This window comes from Ogataea polymorpha (genome assembly GCF_001664045.1).
Source record: "Ogataea polymorpha strain NCYC 495 leu1.1 chromosome Unknown OGAPOscaffold_4, whole genome shotgun sequence".
Taxonomy (NCBI): Eukaryota; Fungi; Ascomycota; class Pichiomycetes; order Pichiales; family Pichiaceae; genus Ogataea; species Ogataea polymorpha.
In genome coordinates this window covers 553,314-574,649 of record NW_017264701.1, presented here as the reverse complement: position 1 = coordinate 574,649, position 21,336 = coordinate 553,314, and the positions used below count along the sequence as shown (strand labels likewise).

At 46.1% G+C, this 21,336-nt stretch overlaps 12 protein-coding genes across 12 annotated transcripts; 7 read left to right on the top strand and 5 right to left on the bottom strand.

Annotated features, from left to right (window-relative positions):
• On the top strand, positions 1-2,319 carry OGAPODRAFT_94153 (uncharacterized protein; the record flags this gene model as incomplete). The annotated part of the gene is made up of 1 exon (XM_018357482.1): positions 1-2,319. One exon carries the CDS (start codon positions 1-3, stop codon positions 2,317-2,319), a length of 2,319 nt encoding a protein of 772 aa, XP_018210644.1.
• Positions 2,320-2,348: 29 nt separating this feature from the next.
• OGAPODRAFT_88211 (uncharacterized protein) lies at positions 2,349-7,130 on the bottom strand (the record flags this gene model as incomplete). Its single annotated transcript, XM_018356887.1, has 1 exon — positions 2,349-7,130. A coding segment is annotated over exon 1 (4,122 nt), but the record flags the coding sequence as incomplete, so codon positions are not given.
• Positions 7,131-7,246: 116 nt separating this feature from the next.
• Positions 7,247-8,119, bottom strand: OGAPODRAFT_16531 (uncharacterized protein). The gene has a single exon (XM_018354492.1). The coding sequence runs from the start codon at positions 8,001-8,003 to the stop codon at positions 7,287-7,289; it is 717 nt and encodes a 238-aa protein (XP_018210642.1). The 5' UTR covers positions 8,004-8,119; the 3' UTR covers positions 7,247-7,286.
• A 70-nt stretch (positions 8,120-8,189) lies between these two features.
• On the bottom strand, positions 8,190-8,915 carry OGAPODRAFT_8501 (uncharacterized protein; the record flags this gene model as incomplete). The annotated part of the gene is made up of 1 exon (XM_018356788.1): positions 8,190-8,915. One exon carries the CDS (start codon positions 8,913-8,915, stop codon positions 8,190-8,192), a length of 726 nt encoding a protein of 241 aa, XP_018210641.1.
• A 177-nt stretch (positions 8,916-9,092) lies between these two features.
• OGAPODRAFT_8500 (uncharacterized protein) lies at positions 9,093-10,439 on the bottom strand (the record flags this gene model as incomplete). The annotated part of the gene is made up of 1 exon (XM_018356786.1): positions 9,093-10,439. The coding sequence occupies one exon, from the start codon at positions 10,437-10,439 to the stop codon at positions 9,093-9,095; it is 1,347 nt and encodes a 448-aa protein (XP_018210640.1).
• A 226-nt stretch (positions 10,440-10,665) lies between these two features.
• On the bottom strand, positions 10,666-14,068 carry OGAPODRAFT_94148 (uncharacterized protein). Its single transcript, XM_018357481.1, has one exon. It carries the CDS (start codon positions 14,005-14,007, stop codon positions 12,907-12,909), a length of 1,101 nt encoding a protein of 366 aa, XP_018210639.1. The 5' UTR covers positions 14,008-14,068; the 3' UTR covers positions 10,666-12,906.
• Positions 10,666-14,069, top strand: OGAPODRAFT_16530 (uncharacterized protein). The gene has a single exon (XM_018354491.1). The coding sequence runs from the start codon at positions 10,738-10,740 to the stop codon at positions 12,871-12,873; it is 2,136 nt and encodes a 711-aa protein (XP_018210638.1). The 5' UTR covers positions 10,666-10,737; the 3' UTR covers positions 12,874-14,069.
• Positions 14,070-14,160: 91 nt separating this feature from the next.
• OGAPODRAFT_16529 (uncharacterized protein) lies at positions 14,161-16,568 on the top strand. The gene has a single exon (XM_018354490.1). The coding sequence runs from the start codon at positions 14,332-14,334 to the stop codon at positions 16,504-16,506; it is 2,175 nt and encodes a 724-aa protein (XP_018210637.1). The 5' UTR covers positions 14,161-14,331; the 3' UTR covers positions 16,507-16,568.
• Positions 16,569-16,836: 268 nt separating this feature from the next.
• OGAPODRAFT_8496 (uncharacterized protein) lies at positions 16,837-17,241 on the top strand (the record flags this gene model as incomplete). Its single annotated transcript, XM_018356784.1, has 1 exon — positions 16,837-17,241. The coding sequence occupies one exon, from the start codon at positions 16,837-16,839 to the stop codon at positions 17,239-17,241; it is 405 nt and encodes a 134-aa protein (XP_018210636.1).
• A 72-nt stretch (positions 17,242-17,313) lies between these two features.
• On the top strand, positions 17,314-18,678 carry OGAPODRAFT_8495 (uncharacterized protein; the record flags this gene model as incomplete). Its single annotated transcript, XM_018356783.1, has 1 exon — positions 17,314-18,678. One exon carries the CDS (start codon positions 17,314-17,316, stop codon positions 18,676-18,678), a length of 1,365 nt encoding a protein of 454 aa, XP_018210635.1.
• Positions 18,679-18,758: 80 nt separating this feature from the next.
• OGAPODRAFT_16528 (uncharacterized protein) lies at positions 18,759-20,692 on the top strand (the record flags this gene model as incomplete). The annotated part of the gene is made up of 1 exon (XM_018354489.1): positions 18,759-20,692. A coding segment is annotated over exon 1 (1,528 nt), but the record flags the coding sequence as incomplete, so codon positions are not given.
• On the top strand, positions 20,666-21,181 carry OGAPODRAFT_16521 (uncharacterized protein). Its single transcript, XM_018354488.1, has one exon. It carries the CDS (start codon positions 20,764-20,766, stop codon positions 21,112-21,114), a length of 351 nt encoding a protein of 116 aa, XP_018210633.1. The 5' UTR covers positions 20,666-20,763; the 3' UTR covers positions 21,115-21,181.
• Positions 21,182-21,336: the final 155 nt, after the last annotated feature.

The window sequence follows — 21,336 nt, the reverse complement described above, 5'->3', positions numbered from 1 at the left end:
ATGTCACTACAGGCCCAGCTCCAATTACACCCGACGTCGTTTTTGCTATGGCGGAGATTGCTCGACGAAAGCCCAACCGACGAAAACTACCAGCTGGCGTATTATCGCACCCAGTTCGATGTGACAAACAACTACAAGATGTGGGGACTGTACTATAAACATTGCACAATTAAGATCCACGACGCTGTAGAACTTGACCACCTTTGGCTTCAACAGCTGCAAATACCGAGCTTGGATTACGAAAGCCTGCTGAATGATTACTCAAGGTTTGTGTCAGATCACTTTGGAGAACAGTATGCAGACAAGATGAAGAACATACTTCAAATAAAAAAAAAAGTGACGCAGATACTAGAGAAGATCGAGCCCTGGGAGATGCAAAGACAGGACAAAAGTCCCGAATACTGGATTGGCTATTTAAAGGCATTGCACGGAAGCAAAGTGTTGGATAGGGTGACAAAAAACCGTTTAATCCAGTGTACAGTGGAAAGAAGTTTAAGCGTTCAGGTTTTCGTATCAGTGGTACAGACCTATCTGTCATTCAACTTGGAGGTGGATGAGTTTGCTTTTTGGGAAAGACTTGTGCAAATTGAGCCACATAATGCAGAAGTATGGATCCAACGCATCCGGTACTGTCCTCCGGATCAGTTTCCAAAAATACGGTCTCAGTTCAACAGTTACACTGATCTAAACTTGATACCTGTGTTCTGTGAAATTCTACGAATCGAACTTCATCTGTTTAAGGAGAATCCTGCGTTGGCGCAACCACTGCTAATTGAGGACACATACAACTATTTTTCAAGAGCATTAAAAGCAGGAGATATATTCCACACTGTCGCAAAATTGTGTATTGAGATACTGGAGGATATTGGAGATATTGATGGCATCAGAGATGAATTTCTGCTCCCCTTCTTGGGGGCTTTTGACAACCAAGTGGAAGTGTGGCTTTATGCCACCGAGTTTGAAAAGAGACATGGCAACTATGGACATGTGACGGAGCTATTCAAAAAAGCAATGGATATTGCCGAAAAGCTGGATTGGCCTGAGCGTTTAGCTGCTGAATGGAAAAGATTTGAGCTGCTGAAAGGCACAGATGAAAGCCAAGAATATTGCGACGAAGTTTGCCAACTCGCACTTTCACGAATCAAAGGCCAAAAAAGACCATTTTTGGAGTCAGAACTGGAACAAAAACCAGAAGGACCGCAAAACAAAAAAAGAGCGCACGAGAACACTTCGGAAACAGATTCAAGGAAATCGAAAACCGACATCAGAGATCGCGAACATCTAACCATCTTGGTAGCCAATCTGCCCTCTTCAATTGATGAGAAAGAACTGACCAGTATATTCAGCTCCTGTGGAAATATTCGTAGCATCTCCTTGTTGGAAGGGAAAGCAACCATCGAATTTACAGACGAGCAGGGACTCCTATCAGCCATGAAGAAAGACGGCACCATAATTGAAGACTCGCCGATTGAGGTGGTCCATTTGAAGAATAACACGCTCTGGGTTACAAATTATCCTCCCGAGAAAACTGCGGAAGACTTGAAGAAGATTTTTGGACAGTATGGAGGAGTTCTGGCAGTTAGACTGCCATCCTTGAAAACCAACGTGCAAAGACGTTTTTGCTATGTTGAATATTCGTCTGAACAGGATGCCGCGTCTGCTATAAAAGCATTGGATGGCCATACGATACACGGGAAAACGGGTGATTTCAAATTGACAGTTAAAATCTCGAATCCTGAGGCCAGACAAGGACGCAAAGGCGCGCTAGAAGAGGGCAGACAGGTATATGTTAGTGACTTGGACTTTTATAAGGTCGATGAGGACAAATTAAGCGAGGTATTCTCCAAATATGGTGATATTGAAATGATTCGCATTCCTTTTAGACGTGATGAAAAGAGCAAGAAGCTCAACAACGGGTTTGCATTCATTTCGTTCAGATCCAGTTCCGATGCCGTCAAGAGTCTCGAGATGGATGGCAAGTTGCTGGCTGGAAGACCAATGAAAATCGAGTTAGCTACGCCCAAGAAGAAGAAAGTGGCTGTTCTTGGAACTGGGAGATTTGATAGAGCGCGGACAATCTCGGTGCTCAATGTTGACGACAAAATCAACAGCGAAACTCTGAAAGCCATATTTGAAGAAATAGGTCCAGTCACCCAGATAGAGTTGCAACCAGAGAACAACGCGGCTTTGATTGAATTTGAGACTGTTAGAAGCTCTGGTATGGCAGATTTCAAGTTCAACGGCCGCAAAATCGGCGAAACTACTGTTCGAATTGGCACCTTTCAGGATTTTTTGAGACTGAAGAGAAACAAGACTTAATTTAGTCTATGTAATTATTCTAATAACATATCTTTCAGCTGTTTGATTTCATCAAGTAGGCGATCCACAAATTTATATTTTTCATCTGAGTCAAGCAATCTTTGCTCTTCCAGACTCGATGCCACAATTCTTGAGGAGAGGAACTTTGGATGCGAAATGAGATAGTTTAGGCCATTGACAAGATTGAGGCGTTCCTCTTTCGTATCCAGGCCGGGAATCAGCTTGACAGAATCGGAATTGGAAGCCACGTTCTCATAGATGTCTAGAAGATTGAGAGCTTTGGCCAAGAAAATAATTTGGGAGGTTTCGTGGACTATTGGAAGACTAATAGGCGTGGTAGATTCTAACCATCCAGATAGAGTACTCTGGAACTGTTTGGAAAATGTTTTAACGAACAGATAGATTTCAGATGATAATTTCTCGCCAAACGATGTGACCAAAGTCAATACGGTCGATAAAAGACCATCAACCCAGATTTGGTGCAACCTGGCTGTAGAAGCAACAACAGGAGAAACGCCACCTTTCTGAATTTGCACCGATATCTGAGAATCAACAAGAACCATAAATAGCCCATTTGTCAATAACTTCTCCGCTACAGGTTTCAATTGCACAAGCTGGTTGATGATCTTGAGGGAAATTTCCGAAAACATCGCTTCCTTGTTGATCTTGATTAGATGGGAGCAGGAGTAAAGGTTGGCGGTCGATCTGAAGAGGCCGGAATCTATCACACACTTGGCAATGGAAACTTCCAGGTCGCGCGGAAGATGCTTGTTGACTAGCGCGTTCAGAAGACTGATAATCAGCGAAAGATCATCGGCTTGTTTGCAGATAAGCAATGAGTTTCCATAGTCAGTTTTCCTGGAAGCCATCACCTCATTTTGAATAGACTTGAATATCGTTTTGACAGATTTGGCAATGATTGCATTAAAAATGTCCACGAACGTGGCTCCATATTCCATGAAAAGCATTGTGTCCTCTTTGATCATACCAAAGGCTATCAGAAGAGTCCTCAATAGCGGACGATAGTTTTGGTTTTCAAAGCTGAGGAGTCCACCCTGTAAATCGATATCGTTGGACACAAGGAGTTGACAGGCGGAGGAAATTAAGGAGAACACTATTTTATCGTCGAATTTGTCTCCCTTGCGTTTGGAGAAAGTGAGGCAAATGAAAAATGCCAAATCAATGCGTTCCTGGTATATAATGGCAAAGTTTGGTGAGAGTATTCCTTCTTGTTCGTTGATTTTGAGAAGCGTTGTAGCGAGAGAAATGTACTGCGAATTGATCTCAGCTGCGTTGTTTTTGCAGAAGCACGTGACCAAGGCACCAAACGACTTAGCAGCAGTGACGCGAGCGGACACCAGCTGGAATCTTAGGCTGTTGGCTATAACTTGATTTCTCACTACCTCCCATTTTGCACTTCTTCTGAATAGCTTGTCCATCAGTTCCAGAGAATGCGAGGAATCTTCCCCGTAAGCTTCTTTGATGTAATGTGAAGTTCTTTCAAATTGTGAAAGCCTGAAATTCATTCCGTCTATGGTAAACTCTTTCAATTCGTTTTCTGTCCGAGAAATTGAGCAGTCCTCAAGCTCAAACTTATCTTTAAGCTGTGAGATAAAATCTTGGGAATTCAGGAGTTGATAGATCTTCGTTTTGTTGGCATTGTTTTGTGAAACAAAAAGGTACAGGGACATAATCTCGGCCATTTTTGCCTTTATGTTGACCTGGTAGAAATACTCTTTCAAAGCCTCGCCATCATCAGTTGATAATGGCTTTGGGAACGAGCTCAACTCACGGATGATGCTCATCACAAATTTCTCATCATCATCATCTTCTTTGGCAGTAGTCCATGAGTTAAATGCAAGAGCAAGAGCTTCCACCAAATTCAGCGACACGTTGCTTGGATAAACAGAGATTTTAGAAATCAATGCTTTCAATATCTTTAGAAGCGACAGTTGCGACTTTCTCAGTTTATCTTCCTTGCTGAGGCTCTTCTTCTCGTCTAGAATGCAATCCTTGATATTGCGCCCAGTGATGAAAACGATCGACAGTCCTTCTTGATCCCCTTCCATGACTGACGAGAAAAATCTGAAAAGCGCCGTTTTCATTTCATGAGTCTCAAACTCGTTTGCCATGTCCACGGCTAGACATTTAAGCAGTAGTTGAGTATGTTCCTGTCCCAGGTGGGTGAGCAGAGATGGCGGCTCTTTTTCCCAGCTCGTGCTGACAAGACTTGATAGCAAATTCAAAACATTTGCACGCTGATTCATTGTGCCAGCGTACAAATCGACCAACCTTTGGATTATAGCATAAAGATCCATCTCAAATGCGGATGCAAGAGTCCCTTGGCAGGCACTTCTGATGGATATTAAGGTCGTAGCAAACTCAAACATACCGTCAATGAACCTTTGTCGCCAAAGACCAGACAGTCCAGAAGTGTCAATGTCCATCACTGCGTGAGAAAGTGAACTGAAGGTTTCCAAAATCGGTTTGGAGGTTCTCGAAACTTGAATATCAGGAACCAAAAACATCTTTGTGATTCTCTCGCAAGACTGTGCAAATACACGCGTCACTTTTGTTCTTGGGTCTGTTCCATTATCAATCCCATAGAGGCTAGCAATGATTTTCACAAAAACTAATTGAGCATAAGTTCCAATTTGTAGTCTTTGAACGTCGTCAGCAAACATCCAGTGCAGGAAGTTTTCGTAAACATGTATGCAATGCGCCACTAGCCGATCTAGCACCTCAGACTTCAGCTTCCAATTGACGTCATCGGAAATGACTAAACAATCGTCCAGTATGGAATATGTGAGTCTCAATAGGGATAGCGTGAACCCATACTTCCACTCAACCATCTCAACTGTTCCTAAAATGGTACTTGCTAAGCCAGCATTAGCTTTCAACCCAAGAAGTTGGGACTTGTAGAGATATGACCATATCCTGAATGAGTAGCCGCAGACAGAAAGAGAGGACAGAAGATCGTATCCAGATTGCAATAGATGGACATTTCTCAATTGGAGTGCTTGCTCCAGAATACGGAAAATGACCTCTATCACATCACGATCGTCGGCCAACAGACTCATTGCCTTTATGACTTCGTCAAATTTGTCTTTCTCCAGCTCCTGTGAGATCTTGGTCAATAGCTGGAAAATTTCGCAGGCTAGATCAACCTTCTCAGGGTTACTATCCAACTTCTTCGACAGATTCTTCAGAATTCTACCCAGCAAGGTCCATCCATTGTAATCGTAAAGAAACGCGACAACCATGTCGTCCTTGTTTGCTCCTGGAAAGATTTGAGCTTTTGTGCCCTCTTTTAGCAGCAATGACAGTTCTCCAGGAGTTTCGTATGGGGGCAGGACATCAACATCTTGAGTAAGCTTGATTAATTGGGGATTTTCGTCATCTATGAGATACTTGTAATAAAAGTCCTCTTCCTTGAACACCTCCATATAGGACTTGAGATTAGCGAGCTCTTCATAAGCCAGGTTCGAATTTATTCCGACAAGACGAATAAAGGACTTGATTGATAAAGGCAGCTTGGCTCGAGCAATGGCCATCAAGTCTTCTGTAGCCGGGTTGAGGAAAAATCTCTCGACTATTCTGTCGGGGGCATTAGTCATTATCTTTCTGATCGCAAGAGTGATGTTCTCGTTAAGCTGGATGTAGGGAACAAAGGCAACAACGAAGGCCGCCAAAATGGCATCGTAAAGACTATCGTACGATAGTATTTCATGACATCTGATCATGGAAGCACATACGTCAAGTTCCTCGGCTCTTTTAGCGCACGTCAAGTAAATCTTTTGCAGATTTTCAAGCCCGCCAAATTTTTGAATCAACTCAAGACTAATTGGATGGGTTGGGTTGTTGGATATCACCAAATGCTTTCGATGCAAGATGATGCTCCAAGCGTACAAGACGATGGAATTTGCATGACTTGTCAATAAACATTCGTTAATGGCATGTAATATTTCTGGGTCATTGGTGAATGAATCTTCGTCTGTTAGCGCTCCAAAATTGAAATCGAGGTCCAGCATCACTAGAGACAGAACAGTGCAAAGACCCTCAAAGGTCGTCACTCTATCGTTGCTTTCATCTTCACAAATGCGAGAAAGACCACAGTAATTGGAATCCTTCATTAATCTGAACCACTTCATCGCTGTACCTTTGGTGAATCCAGTGCCAGTTTTGAATATAAGGTAGAGGATCAGATTCAGCACATCCAGCGCCAGTAGTTCCAGCTCAGTCTGCAGGCTTTTCTGGGAAACCTCAATCGGTGCTTTGTTCCACTCCACCAAGGACTCAATATAGGATTGGAGAAGATCGTAGCCATTCTGCTTGATCTCGTAGCAAATGTCTTGCAGATGGGAAGACAAGGAATGCTCGTTTTTTATTAAATACAGAAGCGTTTTCAAGACTGCTCTAGACTCCTTGATCACATTGGAATATAATAGCGCAGCATCGTCATGACTTTCCGTTAGCTGGAATAATGATTTGTCCGCGCTATCAAGTTCGCTTTCGTCGGGGATTCTCTCAGTAGTGATCTGAACAATCCGAGCGACTTCATGGATGTCAAGACGCAGGGCCGTTGAGATCTCGGAGACACACTTCTGCTGCTTAGAAGTTAGTTTATTTTTCACAATGCGTGACCCAATTTCAAAGTCATCTGTGGCGCTCTTGGATGTTTTGTTTTGAAACGGCAGGTTCTTGGCCAAAAGGTGTTTCTTATTGAGCTCGAGAAACCTGCCTAAAAATGACGAAGCAGAAGAATCTGAAGCGCCATTGAGCAGTGTCAGATATGCGTGCTGAAACGTCCAGTTTAGATCAACTGTCGATCCAGGTATATCAACGCTCGTCTTGTTGACAGCCATCTAGAAAATGTTTCTCTTGAGCACGGTTTTTGTTTACTTGGGTTTTTTTTTTACTTCTAGGTGCAAGGAGTACCATTTTCTTAATATACAAGTTCACAAGAGCTACTTGATGAAGCTCATGTCATTCACTTCTGGTGGCACTTGTTCTGCTTGCTGCGAAACTTCAATTTCGACATCAAACACAGTGTTGCCATTGGTATGCGGCAATGTAGCGTTCTCTGTTGATGGCAGATTGTCCCCATGAAACTCACCCATGACTAGCTTGTACCAGTTTTCGTGGCATTCTTGTACAACTTTAAGGGTGAACTCGGTATCCTTGTAATTGCCATCAAAGAGGAAGGAATTTGGTTCCTTGCCTGTCGGGATCTTGTATACCTCAAACCATCTTTTCAAGTTCTCCAAGACCCCTGGCATTTTCTCGTACACGTCTTCAATGTCATTCAGCTCGACAGCGAACGGGTCGGCTGTGTCTATGACAACCACTTTCCAATCTAACTCGCCGTCGTCAACCAAGGCGAGTGAGCCGAGTATCTTTACTGGCTTGACAGTCCCCGTGGTGGACACAAAACGGCCGATATCAATGACATCGAGTGGATCGTTGTCTCCTAGGATATTTTGATTGACCAGCGATGACGACTCCAACGGAGACTCCCAAGTTTGCGGAAAGGCGCCGTAGTTGTGAGGTACTCCATGGTTCGGATAGATATTGTTAAGGTATCTTGGCTTGCCTTTTTTAGTGTCCTGGACGATAGGATTAGCCGTGAAGTCTTTGGATATTTCGTATTTAGCATTGACCCATCTTGGGATCTCCACCACCATATTAGCGACACGCTTTTGTTTGTCTAGACCCAATGGGACGTCATGGAAAAACGACCCGATTTTGCCATCCTTCAATCTCAAATATGTTTTAAAGCTAGGCGAATTGCGTGTGCCAGATACCACTGAGCTTAAGGCTCTCGATAATTTAAGCATATTGAATAATATATAAAATACCTTATATATTTTTTATGCTGAGGCCCGGTGCGAGGTGTCATATTGAATATTGTTCCAACCGTCTTTGGAAACAATGTACGGCAATGAGCTGCCAACCAGACCCTCAAGGTTTCTTCTCGAATGCGCTGTACCAGCAGAAGCTCTTAGGAAGTATTGGGAATTGAACAGCGAGTGAGCCGGATTGAACGGGAGATCGAACATTTCGTGGAATTTTTTGATGCAGAAGTCAGCATTAAGCTTTTTCGATCTTCTTTTGGAGAGTTTGGTTGCAACAAACTTCCACTTATGGATCTCTGCCAGCGGAAGAAGATTTCGCAAAACGACCGCGTCTTCCTCTGTAAAGATGGACAGATCAACCCCTGGATCGGCCGGCATGTAGTCCAATGGGTTTATCTGTGTCTGAAAAACGGACGTTCTGGATGAGCTCAATCGGGACGGTGGAGCTTGTGACCGGTAATTGTAGCCTTTACTGTGGGGCAAATCGCTATAGCTGGAGGCGTACAGTGGGGTACTCCTCTGGAAGGAGCCTTGCCGAGATGGATAGTAGAAATGCGAGCTGGCTGAGGTGGAGGACGCCGTCGAGGTCAAGGGAGGAAGAAGGGTGGACGGACGCGACACACTTTCCTGCGGACTTGTATGAGGTCGAGTGGCAGAGTCATAGGGGGAATATATTCTTCTTGGCAGCTGTCGGATGTCTCGCGTGCCTGCGGACGAGTCGTCTTTTGTCGGATCTACCATACGGGAAAGAGTCTCCAAAATACTCAAGTTTTGAACATTTCGAAAAATTTCGCGGCCGGCGGCCTTGGGGCGGAACGTCAACAATAATTTTTACGAGATCTTGCAGGAGTTATGCACGGGAATCGTGGTACAAAATAGAGTTAATAATATGCACAATAATGTTCTTATTACCGGGACTTATGCAGAGCTCCATAAAGGAGAGCGTTCCTCCACGCTTGGGACTGTGGTAGCTTGAGCCTCATGCATGAGCTGGTTTTTGATCGCGTGCCATTTTTCGCGGTCGTAAGCCCCGACCACCACGGATGGCACGCTGCTCTCGTTGGAGCGGTTACTTTGCTGGCTCTCTGGGGTGTGGGTTTCGTTCAGAAGCCGTAGAGACACGCCTGCAACGGATTTGACCGGCGAGTTGCACGGCGTTTTAAAGTTTGATGAAAGCGTCTTTTGATGCTGGTGTGTGCGGATTGGAGACGTTTGGAGCGATTTGAGGAACTCGAAGTTGAGTTCGGGCTGCGATTGGGAATGGCCAAGAGGTTTTTTGAATTTGAGACTGCGCAGTCTCTTGAGCGGACTGCTGGATGTCGAGTGCAACGAAGGCGCTTTGCGGATCGACCTGGACGGCGATACACGCGAATGTCTGGTGATAGTGGAAGATCTGGACCGTGACTGAGTGCCCTGCGAATGGTACTCTGTCAGCACCGAAGAAGGGTCGCTGAATGATCTGGTGAGGTCAGGCCGCTTGAAAAAATTATTTCCCCAGAGCTGCTGTTCCTCGTGCCACTGACGAGAATGCTGATTCCATGCCTCAAGAGAGATGTGGTTGAGACCTGGATCTGCCGGACTAACCCAGTGAGGTTTTGGGATTTCTGTGATGTTTTCGAGCTCTGCAGAGGAACATGACACAGGTGCCAGAGTTTCTTCTAGCTGTGGTAGCATTTGTGGCACCTCCGAGTCCAGATGTTGCTGAAGGTGGATGTCAGCCTTGTACTGGAAGTTGAAAGATTCGGAGGAGATGTTGTGGTCGGTACATTTGTCTGATTTTTCTGAGTCCTGCTGAGAATGCTGATCGTGTAATTCCTCTGGTACCAACGGGTCGAGAGATTTCTGACAGTGGAAGTCCAAGGCTTTCTCTGCCATCTCGTCCACCAAAGTCTGTGCAGAGTGTTTGTTTCTGACGTTTGCTTCTGGGTCGGGAAGTTTGGCCAACCGACGGCCAGGTGTCAGCTTGAAGAGACACGATAGAATGTATGTGGTGAGCATGGCAAGCTCTATGTGTTTGCATTTGGATGGAGCGTCGAGCACGGTTTCCAACCAGTAGATCACAACAGGGATGGACAGGAGATTAACCAGCACACATGTACCGTTGAGATAGTGGTTGCTGTTCCACAGACAAGCAATCTGAAGCAGTCCAGCTGCGTATTCCAGAGCTGTGATGAGGATAAGTGGCTCAGATCGAGAGTACGCCAGGACCACCAAAGCAAGAGCCAGAGATGCAGAGGCCCACGAAAGCGCAATTGAGGCAAGCATGGGGCCAAGTACTCTCACGACGGGCATTTTCAAGAGGAACTAAAATGTTGGTAAGCGATGAAATAGCTTCACCATGTTTGTGTTTTTCCGAAAGAGGTAATACTGACATTTGACCAAGCTAATAAAATTGGATTATAGCCGAAATTGGGAGTGCATGCAGAGCACAATCAGGGTGGAAAAATTGATTTCTGCGGGCTTCTATTGAATATTGTAAAGTGTATCGATGATCACCATGACACGGTAATTGTGGTGATTTTTTTATTTTAATTTTTCTTGCTCGCACACTGAAGCTCTCCTCATGTCTCCCAGTTCCGATTGGCAGGAACCCTCGTGGTTCCGCAAGTTTGTGTACGACCTTGTGCTGTGGACGTTCACGGTGATCTTCGACTGCTTTTTCCGCGAGATACGCCCGCGCGGGGCGTTTCGTCTGCCCAAGTCGGGTCCCATAATTTTCGTGGCTGCTCCTCACGCCAACCAATTTGTTGACCCCATTGTGCTCATGGGCCAGGTGAAAAACGAGACCGGGCGGCGCATTAGCTTTCTGATCGCCGAAAAGAGCCACAAGCGCAAGTTTATCGGTCTAATTAGTAGAAGCCAGATGTCCATTCCTGTCCGTCGTGCTCAGGACTGTCTGAAGCCTGCTGCCGGTTCCATCAAGATCGATCCCGAAAACGAGCTCCATGTGTTTGGAGTGGACACCCAGTTCACCAAAGTGTGCCAAACCAAGGGTCTCATTGCACTGCCTAGTTCGTGGGGCACTGCCGAAGTTGGAGAAATAGTTTCGGACACAGAGCTGTATTTGCGAAAACCGTTCAAATTCTCTTCTCCCAAGACCACCGATGAGGCGAAAAAAGCGCTCGAGTCCGGAACAGCGTTCAAAACTGCGCCAAGAATCGACCAGTCCGAGGTCTACCACAAGGTTTTTGAGCATCTTGCGCACGGCCACTGTCTCGGACTTTTCTCCGAAGGTGGCTCTCACGACCGTCCAGACCTGCTTCCGTTGAAGGCAGGTGTGGCAGTGATGGCTCTGGGTGCCATGGAAGCCCATCCAGGCTGCAACGTCAAGATCGTTCCCTGCGGAATGAACTATTTCCATCCACACAAATTCCGTTCGCGTGCGGTCGTGGAGTTTGGAATGCCAATTGAAATCAGCCCCGAACTGGTAGCAAAATACTCCAACCCAGAAACTTCGAAGGATGCCATCAAGGAGCTGCTCGAAACAATCACCGGCGGATTGAAAGCAGTCACCGTTACATGCCCAGACTACGAGAGTCTGACCTGTGTCCAGGTCGCTCGTAGACTGTACACCAACAACATGTCGAAGCACCTTTCTTTACAAAGTATCATTGAAATGAACCGGAGGCTACTCAAGGGGTATCTACACTACAAAGACGAGCCTCGGATTATGGAGCTGAAGAAGAGTATTCTTGAGTATAACGAGAAATTGCGGATTTTCAAAATTCCCGATCATTTGGTGGACGGAGACCGCAACGACGACACATTGACCATTTTCACGCGGTTTGTTACCTCGCTTGTACAGTTGGTTGTGCTAGGAGCCCTGGCTTTGCCTGGTGTGATTCTTTTCTCCCCCGTTTTTATTGCTACAAAGGTCATTAGCGAGAAGAAAAGACGCGAGGCTCTGGCAGCCTCTACCGTGAAAATAATGGCGCGAGACGTTATCGCTACATGGAAAATCTTGGTCAGTATTGGATTTGCCCCGTTACTGTATATCTTCTACTCCGTCTTGGGAACGATGCTGATGAGAAAGTACTATGGTCTCTCAGACAGGTCGGCATTCACTATATTCTGTTCCATATACTTATTCTCGGCCATGATCACGTATTCGGCCCTTATTTTCGGCGACAAGGGCATGGACCTTCTGAAATCAATTAGACCATTGTGGCTAGCGTTGGTCAATAAGGAAGGACTCACTCAACTGCGTGAAACGCGAAGACAACTTTCAATGGAAATCACAGAGGTTATTAACGAGTACGGCCCTCAACTGTTCCCAGACTTCAATTTATATGACTATGAGAAGAAGCTCGAGCTTAAGAGACTGAGGCGGCAGGAAAGAAGAAAGCTGCAGCTCGAGCAACTGGAGAACATGGATTCTGAGGACGAGTACGAAGAAGCCAAGACGCAGAGACTGAGAAAAAGAAGAGCTGCAAAGAGACAAGAAAGAGAGCAGTCGGGCATAAATGCCCAAGCCAACGAGTCTTTAAAGGCCAAACTGACATCATCTGTCCCTATCATTTCCAACGATAATGACAACAACTCCTCTGTGGGGCTTTCTTCTTCAAGTGAAACAGACTTCGCCTCTTCTGGATCCGAATATGAACCTGAAAACGACACTACCAGTGCGTCCAAAATCGGCCTGGTGAGAGACACGATTATTCGCGAAAACAGAGAAAGAAACGAGAAGAACGAGGAGTGAGCGCAGCTCGCTTTTGAATTCTCTGTATAATAATCAGAACGAACTCCAATCCCAGTCAGCAGGCATTGGATTTTGATTGTTTGCTATTGTTTCCCTTCTTGTAGTGTTGACTTTGCCGTTTGTAGTTTTATTCGAGTCGAGATCCAGATTTTTAGTGGTGTGCTCTTTCAAATAAACCTCGTATTTTTGAGCGCAATTTTGACACACTTTGCACAGATATTTTTTGTCTTTGGTATCCAGATGATCTTCGGAGCTACCGAATAGGGTGAAATGCGCGTTGTCATTTAGATAGACAAAGTTCTTCAAGCAATCGTTGCAAAAAATTTCACCACAGTAGCGGCAATGGTGTTTTCTGCGGCTGTCTGTCATGAAGTGGAAAATCCTGTTGCATTTGGCACAACTGAACCGGCTATTATTGGGTTTCCAATGCCTCCGGGTGGGCCCTTCTATCTGTGCTGGCTTTCCACCATAGCCTCTGACAAACCCCCCAAAATAGTCTGTGATAGATGTGAGCGATCTGAGCGATGATGAAGAAAGAGCTGATTTCAATATAGGGCGTTCAGGTGGTTTGTAGACATCAAATGTTTCACTTCCCCCAGTTGTTTGGCCGATGCTGTCTGAGCGCAAGACAGCAGGCGTATACAATGGGCGTCGCTGATCATTGATTTGCTTGATGAAGATGTTGGGTGAGTCCCGGAATGGCGATTTCGTTCGAGGAGGAGGTGATTCGCTTAGCGATTTTTGGTCAATATATAAAGTCATCGGCTTGCCGGGAATGGCTTGAGCCACAGGATTATTGTTTTTATGTTCCGGCAATGGATCAGAAGGAGGTGTGAGTGATGGAGCGGGAGGCACTGCCTGCGGTTCTGGCGGCTGCGGCTGGCTGGACTTTGATGATTGCTCCTTAGGCTCGCTATTAGTCAAAGATTGCCGCTCTTCGTTGGGTAGTGACGCCGTCGCCATGTCGAGAATCGGCTGCAAGGTCGGCCCTGCGACCTGGAAACTGGGCTCATCCCCTACACTCTCAGTATTGGTAGGACTTTGCAAATCTTGTACTCCATCTTGGGCTGCTGTGTAGTTGGCGCTGTTCATAGGCTGCAGTTTTAGACTGCCCGTTGTTCTATGCGAGGCCATGTTAAACAGAGGTGTAATTTCAAGGCGACTGGCTTGTCAAGGACAAGAGTAATAAATCAACAATTATCTCGCGGGTTTGTTATTTTGCCTTTTTGTATTAATATTTGTGATTTTTTTCGAGTTTATTTTTTTAACACGTACAAAAGCATCTTTGAACAATTCGACAATTGAAGTGGATTGCTGAAATATCTAGAAACAAGCCAGATATTTGCGCCTAACGGAAATCGTCCTTTGGCCCACATCACAATTGTACCTGAAATGGTCTCACTTATAGATAATGAGGGTTACCTTCGGGTTGACCCTACACTGCTCAAGCTCGTGAAAATGCTTCTGCTGACACTGATTTTCGTGTCTGTGTCGTTTGCAGCCGTGTCCTCGCGGCTTTTTTCGGTGATCCGCTTCGAATCGATTATCCACGAATTCGATCCATGGTTCAATTTCCGTGCCACTAAACATCTTGTCAACACGTCCTTTTATGAGTTCTTGAACTGGTTCGACGATAAGACATGGTACCCGCTAGGAAGAGTCACTGGAGGAACACTCTATCCCGGTCTGATGGTGACTTCGTCCGTCATCTACCATATCCTGAAATTTGTGGGTTTGCCAGTCGACATTAGAAATATCTGTGTTTTGCTGGCTCCAGCGTTTAGCTCCATCACCTCCTTGGCAATGTACCTTCTAACTTTGGAGGTCACCTCAACAACACCAACTCTCAAGCACAAGAAGACTGCCGCACTGTTTAGCGCGTTCTTGATGGGGATTACTCCAGGGTACATTTCCAGATCTGTGGCCGGCTCTTACGATAACGAGGCCATTGCTATCACGCTGCTGCTCGTGACCTTTTTCCTGTGGGTGAAGTCTGTCAACACAGGGTCTATTTTCTACGGTGCTTTGACCGCAATGTTCTACTTCTACATGGTCAGTGCTTGGGGTGGCTATGTGTTTATCACCAACATCATTCCATTGCACGTGTTTATTCTGCTTTTGATGGGCCGTTTTGACTATAAGATCTACACCTCGTATTGCACCTGGTATGCCCTGGGAACGCTGATGTCGATGCAGATTCCGTTTGTTGGCTTCTTGCCGATCAGATCCAACGACCACATGGCTGCTTTTGGCGTGTTTGGGCTGCTGCAATTGGTGCTTCTTGTTAGCTACTTGAAAGACACTCTGTCCCCAACAAAGTTTGTCAGATTGATGTTTGCTTTGGGTGCTGTGGTGGCCATTGTTGGAATCTCTGGTCTTGTACTGGCTACAAAAATGGGATGGATTGCCCCATGGACCGGGAGATTTTACTCTCTTTGGGACACAAACTATGCCAAGGTGCACATCCCAATCATTGCCTCTGTCTCTGAGCACCAGCCTACCCCATGGTCCTCATTTTTCTTTGATCTCAACTTCATGATATGGCTTTTCCCCGTCGGTGTCTATTTCTGCTTCCAGGAGCTCTCCAACCCTGCTGTGTTTGTCATTGTGTATTCGGTTCTGGGCTCCTACTTTGCTGGCGTCATGGTCAGACTGATGCTGACCCTCGCTCCAATTGTTTGTGTCTGTGCAGGTATCACGTTGGGAAGACTGTTCAACATTTATTTGGATGTCAAAGAAGAGCTGTCGAGTTGGGGGAACAACAAAAAGTCGCAGGACTCTCTATTCACGCTGCTATCCAAAATGGTTGTCAGCGCCACTTTCGTTTTCTACCTCGTTTTCTACGTCCAACATTGTACGTGGGTGACGTCGAATGCATACTCGTCTCCGTCGGTTGTTCTTGCCTCGAGAAACCCTGATGGCTCTCAGCTACTTATCGACGATTATCGGGAGGCTTACTACTGGTTGCGTATGAACACTCCAGAGGATGCCAAAGTGATGGCCTGGTGGGATTACGGATACCAGATTGGTGGAATGGCTGACAGAACCACTTTTGTCGACAACAACACGTGGAACAACACCCACATCGCCACCGTTGGCCGTGCCATGGCCACCTCGGAGGACAAGGCAGAGGTGATTATGAGACAGCTCGACGTGGACTATGTTCTCGTGATCTTTGGTGGACTGATAGGGTACTCGGGAGACGACATCAACAAGTTTTTATGGATGGTGAGAATTGCTGAAGGAATCTGGCCTGAAGAAATTAGCGAGCGCAATTATTTCACAGACAGAGGCGCTTATAGAGTGGACGACTTAGCCACAGACGCCATGAAGAACTCGCTGATGTACAAGCTATCTTTCTACAGATTCGGGGATGTCTACAATGGTCTCGATCCAGTTGACCGTGTGAGACAGCAGAAACTGAGCTCTGGCTATGCAAAATCGATCACTTTGGACGTCATGGAGGAAGCGTTCACCAGTGAAAACTGGATTGTCCGTATTTACAAGCTGAAAAACAGAGACAACTTCGGCCGCGATCTGATCGATATTGGCAAGAAAGACAGAAAACAGCAGTCCAAGAGGACGAAACGGATGCTTTCGAGAAAAAAGCCTACTATGGAGCTGAGAGTCTAGACCTCCTGATCCAAGTTCTGCATACGATAAATGATAAAATAAAGCTTATTGAGTATTAAAAGCGGTTCATTACTTTGTCATCCGTTCGTACTTGCGTCTTATGAGCTCGTTTAGAGTGTGACCTTCGGGTCTGCCTGCTCTCTTTTCGTAGGCGTAATACGACACGACTCCCACGGCAATTGCAAACACCGGGTCCCAGTACCTGCTGTTAGTTGCATTTTGCTTCGTATACTTACTTGGAGATTAAATAAGGGTAGTGTTTGAAGGACTGTATGGCACTCATTGAATTAAAAAAATAAATTTGTGGAAATAGAGTATTTAATACGCGTAATGAGCAGATCATTGCATCCGTCAAATATTACTTTTGCAGAAGCCGAAACGACCAAATACGAGTGCAACGTTCTGCCAGTGTATTCAGAGTATACCGGGCCTGTTTCGGAGGGATCACAGTTTTGGAATGCTCAGAAGACTAGGTGCTCCGTGGACGGACAGGATCAAATTATAAATTATATGAGGGGCAGACGACTAGTTGGAAAGGAGCACCACTTTGGAGGAGACTACAAAGTGGGTGTTTTCCGACGCGAGACTGTCGACGGAGTACAAAACACGTACAGGGAGGTCGGGGAAAGTGTTAACATCGTGAACTACGGACACGAGAGACTGCCAGATGAGAATGACCCGGTCGAGAAGCTGGTAGACTGGATGTCTGTGTCAAATCAAATTCACGGGGAGTGACTTTGCCGCAGGAAATAGGAGTTGTAATGTGGATCATGATAAAAAATACGAATAAATTTTTAGATTTGGCTGATGAATATCATTCGCAAGTTTAGTGTTTCGACAGCGGCAAGAAACGCATCCGCGTTTGCAGCCGCCGAGCAAAGAATCCACAATCGCTACGACCAGTTTCTGAAACTTACGGGCGATAAAGTCGGTTTGCAGGTGCAACAGGGCAGCCACGAGAGTGTCATAGCGATATATTTTCTGGATATATTGAGCCGGCGAGGGTTCCGTCGCGAGACAGACAGAGTGAGGCGGACAGACAAGCTCAGATTGGGAGAATTGCTCCCGGAGCCACCAGCGAAATACACAAAGGCATCAATAAACAAGTATGTGACATCAGTGTCAGAACTAGACTTCCGGCGATATCCCAGCCTAATGCCCCATATTTGTAAAATCTATAACACAGTGACCAACTCACCGGATCTCAAACGGCTTTCTTTCAAGCGAATTATCCGTTTTTTTGCCAAAACATACAAAACACTCGAGTGCTTTGAGGTCAGAGACAAAATGATCAAAATGGGCCATAAGCCCGACACAGAGGTGATGAATTTGCTTCTGGAGACAACGCTACAAAAACACCATCCCAACAGAATCGCAAATGTGCTGGAGAACTTGCAAATTATGGACAAATACCATCTTTTGCCTAACGCAACAACGTTTCATATCATGTTTCGGGGGCTCAGGGACCGAGATCTGAAAAGAGCGATATGCAGAAAAATGGAGACGCTAAAGATAGATATGCGTCCTGTACAAGATGAGCTTTTTGAGTATCTGTCGCTGGACAATAGAGATTTGAGTGAAATCCGGACGTCGATGCAGGATCACGGAGTTCGGACAACAAGCGTTGCGATGACCACCAAGGCGGTCAAGGAGTTGTTGGCCAGGGGCGAAGTCAACGAGGCTTGGCGGTTGGCGCTAGATAGTGCGCAAGCAAACGAAAAATCGAGTCCTAGTTTTCGAGTTGTGCGCAACTTTCTCTGGCATTTTATTTTAACGGGTGAGATCTACTTTGCGATTGCTCTGACAAATTTTCTCAAGGAAAAGTTTCCCCATTACGAGGACCTCGAAAACTGGAAGATATTGGTCCAGGGCATGGTTTATGTGAACCAGTCCGAGCATTGGGACCTGCTTGCGAAAAAACTCTACCAGTTGAACTACAAGGCAGTCAAGCTCAGCAAGCGTAGCATATATTTTGATGCCGAGGAAATTGCCAAAATTAATGCCGCGTCCGCCAACCCTCAATTCGACATTCGCGAGCCGTTCACCAATAACATACAGCAGCTTGTTATGGACGAGATTTTTCGGCGATTAATCTGGCAGGAAAACCCGGAGTTTGACTTGGAAAAGAACAATCCGAATTTCAAAGAGGCTGCAAGGCTGCTGATACAATAAAATAGTACAATTATTTTCCATGGGGATAGGCATTTTATAAATAATTTTTCTCTCGCTAATCTGGGGTAGTTTAGGTTTCCTGTTTTTTTTTATCCCAACTTGCACTTATGTCCAGTATTCCACTTATCTGTTCTATAGATATTGGAACCACCTCCACCAGAGTGATTTTGTTCACTGAGAATGGGGAGGAGATCACCAAACACCAGATCGAGTACTCCACCTCTGCAAAGGAAGGTTCGAAACGGAATTCCCCCACTATTTTTTCCAATGAAGGTATAGCTTTGGAAATTGGCAAAGACGGCCATGTCCAGGTCGAAGAAGACCACATGGGCCCTACTTTGTCTTTCCCTCAGCCAGGATGGGTTGAATGTGATCCTTGTCACATTCTGGCCAACGTTCTAGAGTGTCTTGCCGCCTGTTTGATGAGACTCGAAATTTCGAACTCTGAGGAACCGCTCGACGGCTCTTTGCCTACAGTTTACCACGTGGCGGCTATCGGGATCGCCAACATGCGTGAGACCACCATTATATGGTCCAAGCGTACCGGAAAGCCGCTGCACAACGGTATTGTTTGGAACGACACCCGGACCCTAAACCTGATGAACCAGCTGAACAGCGTCGTTCCCGAGGATATTCGCACCATGCTCCAAGAACGGTCTGGCTGTCCGATCTCTACCTATTTTTCGTCTCTAAAATGGACCTGGCTGTACGACAATGTCCCAGAAATACAGGAAAGTTACGATAGTGGAGAATGCGACTTGATGTTTGGTACTATTGACACTTGGCTGATCTACAATATCACCAAAGAAAAATCATTCCTCACAGACATCACGAACGCGTCTAGAACCAGTTTCATGAACCTAGAGACAAAAGACTACGACGAGGCGTTGCTTGAATTTTGGAGAGTCGACACCACCAAAATCAATCTTCCAAAAATCGTTCCCAGCTGTTACGATTTCGGAACTTTTCAGTTGCCAGACCTGAAACACATTGGGTATCAGCGGAAGGTGCTGTCCCAGGACGCGGAGGAGATTATCATGAGACTGCTTGCGGACGTCCCGATCACAGGTTGCTTGGGTGACCAATCTGCCTCTCTCGTTGGCCAGCTGGCCTTCCAAAAAGGAGACGCCAAATGTACCTACGGTACCGGTGCCTTCTTGCTGTACAACACAGGCGACAAGAAACTGGTTTCCAAGCACGGCGCAGTCACGACTGTCGGATACTGGTTCCCTGACTTGGACCCTTCTGTCGACGGCAAGGACTCGGTCAACCCTCACTACTGTCTGGAAGGTTCGATCGCTGTTGCCGGCGCGTGTGTCCAATGGCTGAGAGATAACCTGAAACTCATTTACAGCTCCTCGCACATTGGTCCTCTTGCTGCTCAGGCTCCTACAAGCGCAGGCGTGGTGTTTGTTCCTGCGTTCTCCGGTCTTTTTGCTCCATACTGGAACCCAAGAACTACAGGTACGATATTTGGGCTGACACAGTACTCCAAGGCCTCCCACATTGCCAGAGCAGCCATCGAGGGAGTTTGTTTCCAGGTCCGTGCTATTTTGCGCGCCATGGTCTCGGACGCTGGCAGATCATCTGAGTTTCTGGACCATGCCGAGCTTCAAGACAAAAATAACCCATTGAACACGCTTCACGTGGACGGGGGCATGTCTCAGTCTGACGTGGTGATGCAGATTCAAGCTGATTTGCTGGGGCCGTGCGTTTCAGTTGTGAGATCTGACAATGCAGAATGTACTGCTTTGGGCTCTGCCATAGCTGCAGGACTTCACAAAAAAGTCCGGGTTTGGAAGTCGCTCAAAGACGTGACGGAGAAGCTGAACGGCGGGTCAGACGAAAGCAACATGTTCGTGGCCCAGCTGGACGACGAGAAAAGACATCACATGTGGAAACGTTGGGAAAAGGCCATTTCGAGGGCCAAAGACTGGCTCGACGACGAGACCGAACAGCCACCTATTACGTAATTGCTCCTATATATTACGTATTATTTAGCAATACTTGCTATTACATATGATTGCTATTTGTGAGCTATAAAATTAGCATGCTCGCCTCCTTTCTTTTACCACAGAATCAAACATGAGTGACATTGGAAGAAAGAACCTTAGCGACAAGATCACCGAGAGCGTGAAGCCAGACTCTGAGAAGAGTGCTTACGAGAAAACCAAGGAGCAAGTCACAGATCAGGCAGACAAACTTGCCTCGAAGGTGACGCCAGACAACCAAAAGTCTTTCACACAGACATTGGGCGACAAGGCTCAGTCGGGCTCTGACAAAGCCAAGTCCGAAGCCAACCAGAACCAAAGCAGCCTGGCCGACACTGCCAACCAATATTTGGATGCCGGTAAGGAGAAGCTGAACGAGGCCGTCGAGTACGTCTCCGGTGCTCTTTCTGGTGCCAAGGAGGGTGCTGACTCCACCAAGAAATAAGCTCTTTGGGAAAATTTGTACTGCTATTAAATAAATAAGAGATTTAGTTGTTTAGAGCATCCCATCGATAACTACTGCAGCGAACCTTTGCTTAAATGTGGGGGTGATTCCGAGGTAGGCCGGGTAACACATGTTTGTGCATCAATTTTCGGACCGGCTTCTTACGTGTGTAAACGGCGAAGTGGACCACGGAAAATAACCGATGTGGCAAACTCCCGGGGT

What these genes read in the sequence shown, in the direction of transcription:
- OGAPODRAFT_94148 (XM_018357481.1), bottom strand. Translation starts at nt 14,007, where the DNA reads ATGGCCTCGCATAGAACAACGGGCAGTCTAAAACTGCAGCCTATGAAC.
- OGAPODRAFT_16530 (XM_018354491.1), top strand. Translation starts at nt 10,738, where the DNA reads ATGTCTCCCAGTTCCGATTGGCAGGAACCCTCGTGGTTCCGCAAGTTT.
- OGAPODRAFT_16529 (XM_018354490.1), top strand. Translation starts at nt 14,332, where the DNA reads ATGCTTCTGCTGACACTGATTTTCGTGTCTGTGTCGTTTGCAGCCGTG.
- OGAPODRAFT_16531 (XM_018354492.1), bottom strand. Translation starts at nt 8,003, where the DNA reads ATGGTGGTGGAGATCCCAAGATGGGTCAATGCTAAATACGAAATATCC.
- OGAPODRAFT_16521 (XM_018354488.1), top strand. Translation starts at nt 20,764, where the DNA reads ATGAGTGACATTGGAAGAAAGAACCTTAGCGACAAGATCACCGAGAGC.